General features: G+C 46.6%; 1 protein-coding gene across 7 annotated transcripts in view; it reads left to right on the forward strand.

Annotated features, from left to right (window-relative positions):
* The window catches only part of LOC133349435 (forkhead box protein P1-like), a 267,516-nt gene that overhangs the window by 107,373 nt on the left and 144,536 nt on the right, over positions 1-15,607 (forward strand). For all 7 annotated transcript variants that reach the window (XM_061562858.1, XM_061562865.1, XM_061562859.1 and 4 more), the window contains one exon: positions 2,373-2,550. In XM_061562858.1, the coding sequence (XP_061418842.1) occupies positions 2,383-2,550 (168 nt within the window). In that variant the 5' untranslated portion in view covers positions 2,373-2,382. The remainder of the gene's footprint in view (positions 1-2,372; positions 2,551-15,607) is intronic.

Genomic DNA, 15,607 nt, shown 5'->3' on the forward strand with positions numbered 1-15,607 from the left:
TCGGGAAGAGACCCGCGTGCACCAAACCGCCATCCCACCCTGGCGATTGCCATTTGAAAGGGCACGGAGCTTCATCTGCCCCGTGCTTGATTTGGGACGATAGCGTCGGTGCGGCGACGTCCACCTGCCGTCGCCGCCACGGGGAACAAAACCCTCCTCCCCCGCGGTGGCGGATCGCGCTCGGGTAACGACGCTTCGACGCGCCGCACGCGGTTTTTTCTCCACCAATTCGCACTCGACGTCGGCTCGTAAACTCGCATCGGTGTCGTGGGGCCCACGGTGATGGTGTGCGGCCCGTCACCGAAGAGCCGGCGTAGGGCCTGGCTGCTGAAATGCATCGCACGTTCGCCAGAGAGCTGCGTGCCCCCCCCCCCCCTCGTTCGTTCGGTTTCACGGCCACATGCACTCGGCAGTGGAGCCGTTTACCCCGTGAGCCTGTCATTAATTCTGATCGTGAGCTTTCCAAGCCACTTTCAAATTTGAACAATATCATGCGGGCTGCGACTGTGGCTCTTGAATAAATGGGTAAATGATGCAAATAAACATTTAAGCGTATTGAAGGAGTGGGAATGCCAAGTGTAAATGTACATCCGTGCCTTTGTAATGACCGTTTATGCGGGCAGCACGAAATCCGTGCCGGGTTTGTTTCTTGAAATGGACTTGGTGAATATTTGCCACGCCAGAAGCCGCAGTATGAAAATGAATATATTATTTTTACTTGCCAAAATTACAATGGCACTGCATTTCTTGGAGTGTACACTAATTACATCTGTAATTTTAAATGTCAGATTTTATTCTTATCTGCTGCATGCCTAATAAAAGTATAAAATAAAAAAAATTGCAATGATAGAATTAAATCAGAATGCAGACATGAACTCATTGGGACAATTCAAATGACAAATGACATTCTGCTTAAACAGAGCTTTCAGTACTTGTATTAAGCAATTTAAAAAAAAACACGGTGATGTATTTTGGTTGACTTAATTCTGAATGTGAATCCCTCTTTTTTTCTTTCGGACGTGGCTAGGTTAATTAAAATGCCTCCGCCGCATGTCATGCAAATCCGGCGAAAACGACGTGTAGTCTGAAACGCAGTTCTTTCAATTTTCGGCATTATTTTTTTCGCGACGCAAGAATGCGGTGGACGTGCCTAACATTTCAAGCAGCAATTACCACATCTCTTGCCCCCGTACTTGCTGTCATTTAATCAGCCGCATGTTATTTCTGAAGATAACAGACCCCCAACCACCCCCCCCCCTTTATTTGTGCCATTCACTGGCGCTCCGTTATTTGCATAGCGAACAGAGACCCAGGCACTTATTAATTACGGTGATGAAATTGTCAAGCGCATGTCGCTACCAGCATTAATTTTTTGAATAAGATTTGTTTTCGGCCCTCGCAACATTAATCTAGCAAATAACTAGCCTGAATCCAAAGCTCCCAAACAACGGTTTGGGGGGTGGAAAAGTGATAATAAGTAGCGGAATATGGTGAAACTAATTTAGCATAGTTTTACCAGCAGCTTATTGCATTCAGTTCACAGTTCCCCTCTATAATGGAACACCCAATCATTATATTATTTCTTAGTGCATTGCATTTTGTTTAAATTATACGTAATTTGATGCAGCAAAAACGAACACATGAAAAGAGACCAATTTTCCACGTGTTTATGCACATCTTTAGAATGCTTGTTTAAAACAACGGCAACGTTTTTTCGTTATTGTTATTATCATCTCGACGCTGCGTGTACACTTGTGTGTACGTCTGCCTGCATGCTCGCTAATGATACTTTACCTACCCCACCAATTTGTTAACGGCTATATGGGGTAGTCTCTGTCTTCGTGCATGCGTGGGCATGCGCGCGTATGTGTCGTGACCATGTATGTGTGTCTACGTGTGTGCTTGTGCGTGTTTCAGTGTGTGCGGGTGTTTGTGTGCATGTCACTGTGTGCGTATGTCGGAGCGGTAGTGCAGTGATTAGCGCGTTATGGACCTGACGACTCGTGTTCGATTCCCGCTCACAACCAACAGTGACAATTATCTGAACTGGTCCAGGGCTTCCCTTGGGTCGACTCTATCTTAAATGAGTACCTGTTGTGTTGTGTAAACATCACCACGAGGGAGACAAAGGTGACCGGGCGTGGTGTTGGCCACCCACCCCCTTGTGTGCCGCACCAGCCTTCATAGGTGCTTGCTAACAGCACTTGCCTCAACAGTCTGTTAAAGCTATACGTGGGATCTTTGTCTTTGTACGTGTGTGTCTGCGTATGTCTGCACGCGTTTGTGCATGTGTGTATGTTTGTGTGTGTGTCTTAGTTTTTGTCTGTATGCGTTATGTACGATTTTTTTGTCTCGTTTTTATGTGTGTGCAGACATCAAGCCATGATGATGCAGGAGGCCCTGAAGGAGCTCGCCGGGAGTAGCCTGGCCAATCAGAACGGAGCGAGCAATGGCAGTGGTGGCCAATTGGAGGGCAGGATGAGCTGTGACCTCACAGCTGCCCCGGAGGTGAGCACTGCAGACCTGGTCCATCTGCAGCAGCAGCAACAGGTGAGAAGAGTCTATCCGTTTGTCTGCCTTCACATTGTTATCTGCCTGTCTGTGTCTATATGTCTAACCCTCTGTAAATCTCCTTATCTGCTTCTCTCACTCTATTTACCCACATATTCATCTGCCAGTTTATCTGCCAATCTGTCTATATGTCCATCGACCTGTGGCATCTGGGTCTGCCCCGTGACCTCCTGCCAGCGGGCGTTCGACACTTCACGTGGCCTCAAGGTGTACATAGCCTGGCACAAGTATCGTGGTGATGTCACCGCCACTTAGAGGCGAATGGCGGTTGTTGTTATATGTCCATTTATCTAACTGTCTATACAAAGACAAAGATCCCCCATGTAGCCTGACCAGGCTGTTGGGGCAAGCACTATTAGCGTGCACCTATGAAGGCCAGAACGGCACATTAGGGGTGGGTTGCCAGTACCATACCTAGCCACCTTTGTCTCCCTAGTGGTGATGTTTTCATGCACCGCACAAGGTACTCATTTGAGGCTGAGTCGACCTAGGGAAGGCCCAGTACCAGTTTAGATAATCGTCATTGATGTTGGCCGTGAGCGGGAATCAAACTCGGGTTTCTATGTTCGTAGCGCAGTGCGTTAACCGCTACACTACCGCTCCCATACACACACACACACTCGTGTATCTCTTCTAACGTCTGTTTATCTTTCGTAGCTGCTGTTTATTTATCTACCTTTCTGTCCGGAATTTTGTTCCTCCTTTTTTTTTTTGCCTTCAATCGTGATCCGGGCCAAAGGGTTGGGGGCTACCTGACTAGCCAGCTTTGTTAGCAGACACGAGTAGGCCAACAGATCCTCTCTGGCAGAGCTAGTGGTTGAGTGGGTGTGGCAATGTAAAACTGGGCAGGGCTTGAAGAAGGCACGTGTCTCAGTTGAGCCTCCCAGATATGTGTTGGCTTTACACATTGAGCACTGCGTAATAACAATGCATGTAACTCAAAATGAGTATTTTTTTTTGGTGAGAATTGTTCAAGGTTCCCAAGGTGCATTGTGGGAAGACCGTAGGTCATGGTGTAAACACAACCCCTGTGTGCTTCGGCTTCTAGAGACGGCTACTGAACGAACCGTTTAAGCCTTGAACTGAGATGTTTAACAATAGCTCTTTTTGGCCGAAAGAATAATAAACGGAATTACTGCCACCAATTTGACTCGACCACTAATGCAAAACTTAATTTAAAACGATTTATTTATGAGAATGCGGTAAACTATAACCTACCGAAAGGAGGAGGATAAATGGGCGTTTATTTTTGTCGAACGTTTGAGTCAATGTGGTTGCAATAATCCAGTTTGTTTTCACTCACGTGAAAAAACAGGGGTTTCATGCGTATTATTTGTTATTTATCTACGTAAATTTTTTTGGCGAGAACATCACGAGCTGCGTGATTTGATTTGGGCCCATTTCTCGGCGTCCGCGTGGCGTGCGTGGGAGCGACGTGAATTTAAGTCCGAACCCTCACTGAGCCAATAGCTTCGGCGACGTTTTTGCCGTTCACTTGTTTAAGTTGACACCTACCTTTGGCTTGTTTGGGCTGGCGTTCAGCACGCGGCTAAAGCTTCCACAATCATTTGTTTGTTTCTGGAAATTTGGCAAAAATCGGGTCCAAACGCAACAGCCGTCTCTGGCTCGGCTTCTGGAAGGCCTCGGCCGACTGGGCTGCGTGAACGTGCTCTGCGTTTGTCACTTTTGCTCCGCTCGCGACGGCGGCGATCTGCGAGCGCGCGCTTGGCGGACGCGTGACAAGGACGCGTCGATTCACCGACTCAAGATCAGTTTCTTACGTGCCCAAGCGCTCCTTCAGAGACCGACGTCCGCTCTCGATAGACTCGAATGCCAAGTTGCACAATAACAGTCTTGATCCGCGCTTGGAATCGCACGGGGTAAGAATCCATTTATTTTGTTTCGTTGTAAACCTGCAGTCACGCCCATTGCAATATTTATAGATATTTGTGTATTCATATAAAAATTAATCGATTTTGGAATCAAATCGTGGACTCCCCCCGACTCCTAAAAACGTCGTTGCATCATGAGCGATCGTAGAATCGTGAGGTGGACAAATCGTAACGTTATTAAGCATCTAGTGTTGTCTTGTTGTTTTCGTATCGAGTGCTTACGTATATAAAATCCGCTGCATCCACATGTTTCCCGCATCCAAAAACATTTCATATTTCTTAATTAAACACAGTTAAACACACTATGAGACCTCCTTTACCAGTGGCAAAATATAGTAATAGGTTTTTACCCTTTCAACTGGTACAAAAACTGATACCTTTATATGCCTTTTTGGCGTCATCTGGTCCAACATCAATGGAGACTAGGCTCTAAGAAAAGCTGTCTCGGGTGTGGACCAATCAACTTCAAGGACAGTGCATATCATTATCATCATCAGAGTTGTTTCTTTTTGTTTGCATTTTGACTGCTTGTGTTGTGGTTATTGCAAACATGATGCCTTGTATAAAGGTGTCAGTTTTTGTACCAGTTGAAAGGGTAAAAACCTATTACTACAGTTAAACACACACAAAGGATTCTTATCCCAATGCCTCAAAAGAGCTTCAGTGCTCCTCGCAGAGCCTCGACCACACAGTGGCGATGCTCCACTTGGGTGCCGCAGGCACGTGCTGCTGTGAACGATGACGTCGCAAAAGCACGTGGCCACGATTGGTACTGTGACGTAGCCAAGCCGTGCTCGTCGGAGATGCGGGTGAAGGACAACGAAATACGCCCAAAAATCGGTTCGAAAGAAATTCGTTTCCATCTCTGAATGACGCCAAAGTAGCAAAGCTCCAGTGACTTCCTAACATCGGAAGGAAGAGAGCGTTCCAGACGGTCGCGGAAGCGCACCTGGAAGCGCGCGATGCGGTGACCGTGACCGACGGCAAGAGTTTCGGCATCACCAGGCCGCTTTTGCCGACGCTCTCTCCAGACTCGGTCACAGCCATCGTCACGGCCGGAGTGCGTTCTGTACGAAGCGGGCGGCTGGCGCGTCATGAAAATTATTTAAGCACTTATTTAGTTTTTGATTTAAAGCTTTCGTGACTGCAGGGATTCATATTCTTGGTTCTTTCGGTAAAGTCACGTAGAAGGGAAACAATCAAATAATAAAAACATAAAACAATAAAATTCTCTGTTTTATATTTTTATTATTTTATTGTTTCCCTTCTACGTGACTTTACCGAAATAACCAAAAAAACACTTATTTAGTGTTACCTGTTTCTTTTGTGCGTTTTGCCGGGCGTGTTTATGCTGTGTTGTACAAGTGCATCCTGTGTAAGGGGTACTCTTTATAATGTTTGCATGCGTGATTGCTATGCGTGCGTCAATCCGACACCATGGGCGGCAGCCTGGAACACAAGGTGGTTCCATACTGAGGGATGTTCCAGGTGGATTTCTTTCTCGTGGGTAAAGAAATAAATAAATTGACATCGCTACGCACGGGAGAGCCTCATGGATCAGGGCTCTCCCGGTCAGGCTCCCACTGTCTCTGGGAGCGGCTCGCCCGATCGTATATTCACCGTCGTGGCCCGTCTCCTCGCGCGGCCGACAAAAGACGCAAGGTGCTCGCGACTACGGCAGGGAACAGACACGAAATATAAACACTTCGTGTTTCACCGCGGAAGAGCAGGAAGGACAGAGTGTGTCGGTGGGGGGGGGATCGAATATTCTTCTGAGTGTGATGGTGAGGATGGGCACGTTGCCTGTGATGCTGGCAGAGTAGGAATGAAGCCCAATTTGAAATTGTGATGCTTGTAGGTAGAGACGTCGTCTTGGCTGTTAAGAAAAGCGAGATGGGGATGATGGCCGGTGGTCGAGACTGACAATGGAATGGCGCCTCCAGGAAGGAACGCGCCTGTGAGTCCAGCGCGGAGATGTAGCGATGAAATCAGCTCGCATGCAGGTGCTGAGTTAATTATTACACCGTGTGAGTTGCGATGGCTTGGGGAAGGCGTTCATCCAGCAGTGGATCGCCCATGGCTGATGATGATGGCAATGAAAGTGAGTAAAAGTACTCGACACGTGCAATACATTTATAAAAAGAGAGCCCCCTTTATATGTTACAAGAGAAAGGTGTTTTCATGAACAGATGTACCTGATGGAACACGTTTGTCATCATCATCATCATCACGGTTGTCGTCGTCGCGAAGATCATCCGGTTTCCTCGTGTTTGTGCGGTCGAGACGTTGTTGCCGATTTTGTGCGCGACAGCTGTTCCCGTTCCGCGCTCGCAAACTCTGCTCCGGGAACGGAGCGCTGCTTCCGCGCCACCCCAGGAAGCCCCTGAACTCGAGCGCTGAGTTAATATTTTAACGAGCGATGCCGCTCGCAAGCCCACGGCACATTCACCACGACGCACGCACGCACGCGCACGCACAAGACAAAGGTCCCCTTCCGTATAGCCTTTGTCTCCCCGGTAGCGATGTTCACTCATCGCACCGGGTACTCATTTGTGGCTGAGTCGACCTACGGGAGGTCCAGAACCGATTCAGATGATCGTCACTGGTGTTGGCCGTGAGCGGGAATCGAACTCGGGTTGCCGGGTTCGTAGCGCAGCGTAGCGCGAACCGCTGCGCCACCGCTCCCCACGCTCGCACGCACGCGCGCGCCAACAAAGGATTTATATTTTATAGTGAGCAGGACTCACCAACTGCTCCGCACCAACGCAAGCAGCACATGTGGATGTTTTTTTTTATATATACAAAGAAAAAGATAAACGTCTTAACATCTGTATAAAATCGAACTTGTAACATGTGTACAGGGGCTGCCATTTCATCAATTCACTGCCAGATGATGACTTCCCCCCCGTGCCCTGTGTGTAGTCGAGGTTATGCGATCAATTTCACCATGCTGCTTAGTGCCGGTTGTAGAATTCGGGGGGCATGCGGGAGCATAGAAGTGCAGTACAACGACAGATTTTTCTTCACTTACCTCTGTCGCACACACCGTAGCCCTCCAGCAGCCTATAGCAACTTAGTCTCTGCATGGCAGTCGCCCATCTAACCAAGCACTATCCAGGCTCAACTCTGGTTAACTTCTTATCTCTGATGGGTCTGGCGGGTGATCTGGTCAATGCAACGTTATTCTGTGTGAATCAGTGCCAGTATTTTGCAATGAATGTCAGTCTTTAAAATATAAAAGAAATTGTCATATCGATAAACAGATCATTGCTGTGTTTGGAAATAATGAACAAAACTAAACTATTTGTTATTTTACCAGGTAAGGCTCACTGAGCTATACAAATGATAGCTCAACGAAGTGGCTTATCACCGTGTGGAAATTTTCATACCCTTCCACACGAATAATAATAAAAATGATAATATACAGCCCCTTGGTACTACGCTGCTGGATGAAAGTCTCCCTATTCCATGCTAGTTATGGAGTCGGTGTGAGTTGGTGAAGGATGAAAAGGCGAAGGAGGTTCTGGTATCACTCACCACTCATGTTAACCATGGCCAGGTATTGAACACAACCAAATTCAGCGTGCAGTGCGTGCACCACTAAACCACTGCTCCCAATAATGAGTTCTCTCTCTAATAAAGTTTTTATTTTGGTTAGATCGCGTCAATATAAATGTGTCGTTAACACACCACCACCCGATACAGCCAATTAGTAAGGTTTGTCATGTAAACAAAACGTGCCAATTAGTAAGTATTTCAGCACAACGATGTGTTGGAGAGTAAAACCCACAACATTTACATTTTGACTACGATTGTTTCGCAGATGGTAACAACCGGTTTCAGCAGGAAATTTGCTAGAATTGTACAATTTTGGCAAATCGCCCCAAAAAAAACCCTTTATTATGGATAATATCGGAAGCGAAAGCCTACGACTTCTCTCTCTCTCTGTCGTTCTGCTCATTACCGAGTTTTAGTGACCTCGATGGTGAAACTGCTCTCCACTCTCTGCGATATTGGGCTTCGCTATAATATTTGTATCCTGTCCTATAATATTAAATTTACAATACTATCCATCTAAATGTTAGCCTTTCGATAGGTTAGAGACGATAAGATCAAATTCACTGCAATCGCCTCTGATAAGGACAGTTACAATTCCTCATGAATGAGCTTTTACAAATGTAGCCAGGTGGCACGGGTGAAACAGCAACTGAGACAATTGCCACAGAGATATCCTGGGCATGAATTTAGGCAGCGGCACAATGATTAAAATTGGGTATTATGATTGTTAGTCTCAGCCATTCCATTAAATGCGGGCTATTGCGGGCTGCCATTTATACATGAGCTGCATGGATATAAAAATTGAATGTAACAAAAAAATACTGTGAATAATTGTACGTAACAGGGTGTGTGTGTGTATGTGGGAAAAGTCCGCCGCCTTCATAAATATTAATTCACTTTGAGAGTTCTCAGAAGTAGTTCTACGAGATTACTTCCGCCAGACCATTTCTCGAGCATCACAAGAGCTCCGAATGCACCCTCATTCTTTCTTGCACATGACACTGATAGCGCGGTTGGGATAAAACTAGGATTTTAAAAAGAAGGGACAAAAACAGAATAACTTAAAAACTCACCACCCTTGTGCATGCGTCTATTCAGCGCACTTACTTGTATCATATTCAACCTGCTTTGCTGTGACAACCTTGAGCGATGAGTAATGGTCTTTGCGGGTCTAATTCTCAGCACAATGAAAGCTGGGGAGGGGGTGGGGGCGGTCCAGGGGTGGCTTCATGGCATAAAATACTCAATGTCGACCGCTGGGAGAGTTGTATGTTTTGGAACGTGGCCCATTAAACTCAGTAGCTTGAACATAGTATCGAACTGAAAAGGTTGGGGTGGCGGCGGTGGATGGGGGGGGCTAGTAAGTTTCCGCTCTGCAATTACGTCTGCGGGCTTGACAGCTGTACGCGTCTGCTCGCGCAGAGGCGGCACGCACACCTGATGTCTGTGTCGGTAATGATCGGCGTAATGCAAGTTTAATGTGTGTGTGTGTAACGGGAGAGGCTTGCACGGTCTTCACACGGCCTGGGCCCATCGTCGCAGCCAAAGATAACAGCTAACGGCCATCTGGTTTTCTTATCTTTGCATCTGTGGGCTTTACATTTTTTGCTGTGTTAAAACAACTAACCGGCGATTCTCCACCATTTTTTTTATTTAGGGCAGCCTCGATGAGCACTTTTCCCTCCCCGTCTTCTCCCTTTCGCCGTGTCTCAGCACGGCGCGAAGATTAGTCGCGCTCGGTTTAACGTTCCTATAAAATGTTGACAGCTGCGGCTGTTGTTTAACTTACTCAATAACCCCTCCCCCCCAAAAAAAAACCCAAAATCAAAAACACGCTTTCAAAGTGTTTAATTATGTGAATCAATTAGCGATTCGCGCACAATTAAGATGCCGAGCACAGCTGACGGGCCAATTAAAAAAAAACCTCCTTAACGCGATGATGGTGATGTTGTTGCAATCAGGAATCGTTGGGTGGCCCCCTTATTTGAGAAATGTGTAAGCAGGAAGTCTATCAACAATCTGGAGTTTTGCCGAACGGAAAAAAAGCAAAGATTACATGTAGACATAACAGGAAGGGACACCCAATCTATCTATTATGCTGCCGCTGGGTGCTTTAAATGTCATCTAGTTAAAACTTTTTTTTTAATAGTCTGACTTACGCTCCGGCATTGATTCGCGAAGCGCATCTAATAAATGTAGAACTCTATCCGCTCTATTGATGTCAAGAGTAGCGGACGCACACACTTAAAAAAAAATCATAAGTGGCATTCATTTGTAAGAGGTATGGGTTTTATATAACTGAAGTTTTTATTTGGTTATTATTGGAAACAAAGCCAAAGTTATTTCTTGCTTATTGAGCATTGAGGCAGTGGTGCTCATACCGCGTTTACTGCACCGGTGGGCATTCCACATTCCTATGACAGAGGTGGGTATCCACAGGACAACCCACTGTTGACTTCCCCACAAAGTGGTACCGAATTTTATCGACCCCCAGAGGGATGCTGGGCTGGGTGACCCCCCCCACCCCCACAAGGATTTGAGTTCACAACCTCTTGAGAGTGAGTGAGCCGCTCGCTCACTCTGCTGAGCCACTCGTCTGGATTGCCCCAATTAGCATTTCAAAAATTGTTTGCCCGTCATGCATTCTAACCCTTAACAGAGACCGATGAATTCTGCTCGAAGGACACGACACGGTGCGATGTCGTTTAATGTGAAGTGCTCGAAACTTAGAAGAGCAGTGCTTGAGCAAACAGCGAAGCTCGATAATAACAATTTCTCTCTCGCTGTTGTGCACATGGGGCCCCCTTTGTATTGCGCTGAGAATATTCCTTTTGTTTGAACCGGAACATGCGGAGGCACATTAGGCTGAAGCAGCAATATGTAAATAGAAGAAAAGGAAGAAGAAAAAAACCCCCACTGTATCATTGTACGATAAATGACTTCAAAAACATATATAATTTCTGGAAGCACAGAATACTTTTTACTTATTAGCAAAGTACCCCATTGTACGTCGGAGTCGCTAAAACTTTCCAAGACGGTGAAGCCGCGGGATGGGACGGATCTGCTGCCGCGAATGGCCCCAGAATAACAACAGCAGCAGCGGCTCCTGCATTCTTCGACACCTGCGAATGCTTTTGGAGAAAGTATTTGGGGAGAGGGGGGGGGCGTGGTGGGGGGCAGGGGGAGGTAAAAACTACAAGTGTAACAGTGTGTAACGATCATAGAAAGTGGGGGGGGGGGGGGGGCTTTAATTGTGTTTAGTTCGTTGTCCTTCCCCCGTGCCTCCAATTAGCACGGTTGGCTACGTACGGTGCGAAAGAAGGTCAACGTACATACACATGCATACATACAATTGACCTGGATGGAACCCAACAAATGAAGCAGCATCAGAAGCAGCAGTCTCGCTCGCAGCTCAGTGTCAACGCCGCAGGTCCTTCCCTTTCCCCACAAAGGCCCGCACGCCACGTGTACTCGTCGAGCGACGTTCGCGGTGTGTGGAGGCTCATCCTGCGGCCGTTGGTACCCTCGTCGAATTCGCTGGCGCGTTACGGAGGGGGAGTGGGAGTGGTGCAGCGGTGCGCCGATTCGTCCGTTCGATGTTGATTCGCTGAGCTCGTGATACGTGCGTCGAGTTACCTGTGGAAAGAATCGGGTGCTTTTTTTTTACATCCTTACTTTTGTTGTGTGTGCAGTGATGGGTTTACATGACCATCCCGATCCACCCCCACCCCCTGGCAGTCTATAGAGAATGCTGCCTTCTCCACAGCATCAAACGGTCGATTCTTGAATTGACTCATCGTGACACTGAATCGCGCCGATTCCAAGAATCCCTGGGCAGAGATGTCGAGGCATCGGCGGGGGGGGGGGGATACAAATTCTCACACCGCTACTACCAAGGCAGCTTTCTCAACACAAACGCAGCGACACGATTGAACTGCTGTAGCCTCGCAGTGTGCTCGCACCGCGACAAAGGGTGAAGTGATCGCACAACCTCTTTACCGACGGAGCTGACGGTGTTTGTATTGTGTGCTCTCTCTCTTTGTGCATTTTCTTGCGTAATGGTTCATTGATCGGAACATAAGCAACGTAGAGTATCATAATCTTCATCCACCATTGCCTAATCACTGCTCGATAAAGACCCTCTCCATGATATCGCCATCCCTCAGTGCCACGGTCGTCCAATCCAACCCCTGCGCTTGAACTCATCTCATCGCTTCATCTCCACGGCGGTCATCTTCTCCTCCGGCACTTTCTCTCCATTGGCTGCCAGTCCATCAAAAGTCTCTTCCATTGTGGTCGTCATCCCTATGAGCGACACGTCCCTTGCCCAAGTCGCTCCCCCCCCACCTTGCTTTTCTTAAGAGTCATGATGACGTCTCTAATCTTCTTGGTTCTTTCGGTAAAGTCACGTAGAAGGGAAATAATGAAATAATAATACAACACAATATTTTTTTATTATTTCCCTTCTACGTGACTTTACCGAAAGAACCAAGAAGATGAATCCCTGCAGTCACGAAAGCTTTAAATCGACGTCTCTAATGTTTGTTTCTTCTCTGAAGCATCACGTGTGTGTCCCCCTTTCCGTCTTAAGTGCAATTTCCACCAACGGATTTCTCCACGCCTCGCTCAACATTTTTCGGCTTCGGTTGGATTTCATTTGCGAGTGTCCGTACCGCCCGTCGGCGTGTCAACGTGGGGTAATTGCGCACCGGTTGATAACTTGAGTCCGTGTGACGGGCAGTTGGAGTGCATTTAAATATATTAATAAGGTGCTGTTGTAGAATCCTGGATTGTTGCTTTTTATCTTCAAATTCAGTTTTTCCCAGGGGGCTCCGTCCCACTCACACTCGCCTTGTTATTTGATCATCTTGATCCCTTATCCGCATTCAATAATTGCCCTAGATATGCTTATTGTACTTATTCCCCCTGTGATTTCCAGTTGTTCCTCTGGCAGGTATGTTTTGTTTTTGTTTGGTAAACATGTTGTGCACCGGGTTTGTTTTGCTCGTTTATTTTCGGTGCAGCATTGCAGCCCCTCATTGGAAAGTTCTTAAATAATTTACGGTCGTTGGTATTGATTACATTTGTAATAACTTGAGGTGACCAGTGCCGTCTTCATTAATGTCCGATCCATTTTATTGAAAATATTTTCTCGCGTTACTTTAATTTCAATGATGCAACAAAAATTGTTTGAAGAATCACCAGGCCCATTAGCCTCATGTGCAAATTGTTCGCAAAGATCGTAGGGAACCAATTAATGACAGTTTTCAGAGATGAACCATTCATGCTAGATTATAAAATGACTTGCTTACACTTGACCTTATAACTCCGATGAAATGAGACCCGAGAAAAGACCAACGGACACCAACACAAGTTATTCCTGGCTGTAGACTCTCCAGCGTTTGGTATCGTAACAAAAAAACTGATTCAGTCGAATCTATGCTCTCAGAAACCAAGGCGTTGATAAAAAATAGAAATGATTAAACCCCTTTTAGAAAGATTGAACCGCCCTTTCAGATTTGCGTAACAAAAGCAACAAAATTCAAATCCAAAGATGAGTTAGGCAAAGAGATACTCTTTCACCAAGGTTATTCACAACGGCATTGGAAGCATGCAAAAGCGTATACCGTAACAGTGAAGCAAACCACAGTCGAATAAACTAAATATCCACTGCGAGACGCATCACCAGAATGGATGATGGACGATGAAAGAGTCGAGGAGGGAATGGCGACCGAAGGGGGGTGAACGCATCTGAGATGACGACCACTGGAGAGACGGAGGCCCCGAGATCGATTCGTGAGCACGAGAGAGATGGGCCGTGGCACCGCAGGGCCGCGAGAGAGAGAGAGATGGCGTCGGCGCGGCAAGGAATTCATCCAACAGTCGATGGCTTATACCTCAGGCCGACGGATGGCTTCGGCGGTATTTCAGCGGATTATCGGAACCTATAGTAGTAGGTTTTTAACCCTTTAAACTGGTACAAAACTGACACCTTTATACAAGGCATCATGTTTGCAATAACCACAACACAAGTAGTCAAAATGCAAACAAAAAGAAACAACTCTGATAATGATAATAATATGCACTGTCCTTGAAGTTGATTGGTCCACACCCGAGACATATTTCCTTAGAGCCTAGTCTCCATTGGTGTTGGACCAGGTGACACCAAAAGGCGTACAACTCAAACCAGTTTAAAGGGTAAAAACCTACTACTATATTTTGCCACTGGTAAAGAAGGTCTCATAGTGTATCGCAGGGGTGTCCAAACCTTTTGCAAAGAGGGCCACATTTGATAAAGTGAAGATGCCCGGGGGCCAATAGTTCATTTTGACATTGTTTTAACCACAAAAGTTACGTGGAAATACACACTGTTATAAAAAAAATTCATTGTCACAATTACCTTTATTTTTCAAATGACAATGTAACCAAATATAAGCCACTCAGGCAGACGTGAACAACTCTAAAAACGCAATTCTGCCTTTCATTCAGTCAGATAACATTGAACAAACTGTATAGAATACCTTAAATTTCCATGAGTTTTATGATGTATTTATTCTGACAGAGCTGGCGAGCCATAAATAACACATTATAAGACCGAAGCTGCGGGCCGTATGAAACCTGCCCGCGGGCCGTAATTGGCCCGCGGGCCGGACTTTGGACATGCCTGGCGTATCGGAACCTATTTAAGTTGAACTCACGACGCCCGCTACTGGGCTCGCGGGAGGGAGGGCACTTAGAGAAAACAAACCACGTGACACTCGGCGCGTTTGCGGAGAAACGATCTTTCCAATCGCCCCGGGCGTCCACACCCCCCACTCTTGCGCGATCAGCGACTCGTCACAACTTTGACGGCGAGTTGCTGAATGGGGGGGTGCCCCCTTTCACTGATTTGCTAGAAAAAAATCTCGGTGTTTAGGCGGTCTTATTAAAAAAAAATATAACGTTCAACAGGGGAAGCAACGGATCAGATATAAACTGATCGCGGAGCAATTGATAATAAAGAAAGAAAGTTTCAATACCCACCAAATAAAAACCGTATGCTAGTACGGCCCCCACTACAATTAACAGCCGGCTTGGATTACTTTCAAATGTTAATTGAAAACAAATTCATAGGCAGTTCCATAAACTCGACAGCTTCACAGTCTACACCTTCTATGTCATCCAAATAATACGTACAGTGTGTACTTTTTAACACAATTACGTCTATTTTTATAACATGTGATTTATTTATTTACGGAATAAATCTCAACGGTTTGACACACGCGCACATATACACACACAAATATAAAGATCCCCCGTATAGCCTTAACAGACTGTAGGGGCAAGTTCTGTTAGCGAGTACCCATGAAGGCTGCAACGTTACACGAAGGGGTGGGTGGCCAGCACTACGCCCGACCGCCTTTGTCTCCCCAGTGGTGATGTTTACACACCACACCAGGTACTCATTTGAGGCTGAGTCGACCTAGGGGAGGCCCAGGACCGGTTCAGATAATCGTCACTGGTTTTGGCCGTGAGCGGGAATTGAACCCGGGTCGCTAGGTTCATAGCGCAGCGCGCTAACCGCTACACCACCGCTCCCCATACAC

The sequence above is a fragment of the Lethenteron reissneri genome, chromosome 30 (assembly GCF_015708825.2).
Source record: "Lethenteron reissneri isolate LAM-NWPU_2019-01 chromosome 30, ASM1570882v1, whole genome shotgun sequence".
In the NCBI taxonomy this organism is placed as follows: domain Eukaryota; kingdom Metazoa; phylum Chordata; class Hyperoartia; order Petromyzontiformes; family Petromyzontidae; genus Lethenteron; species Lethenteron reissneri.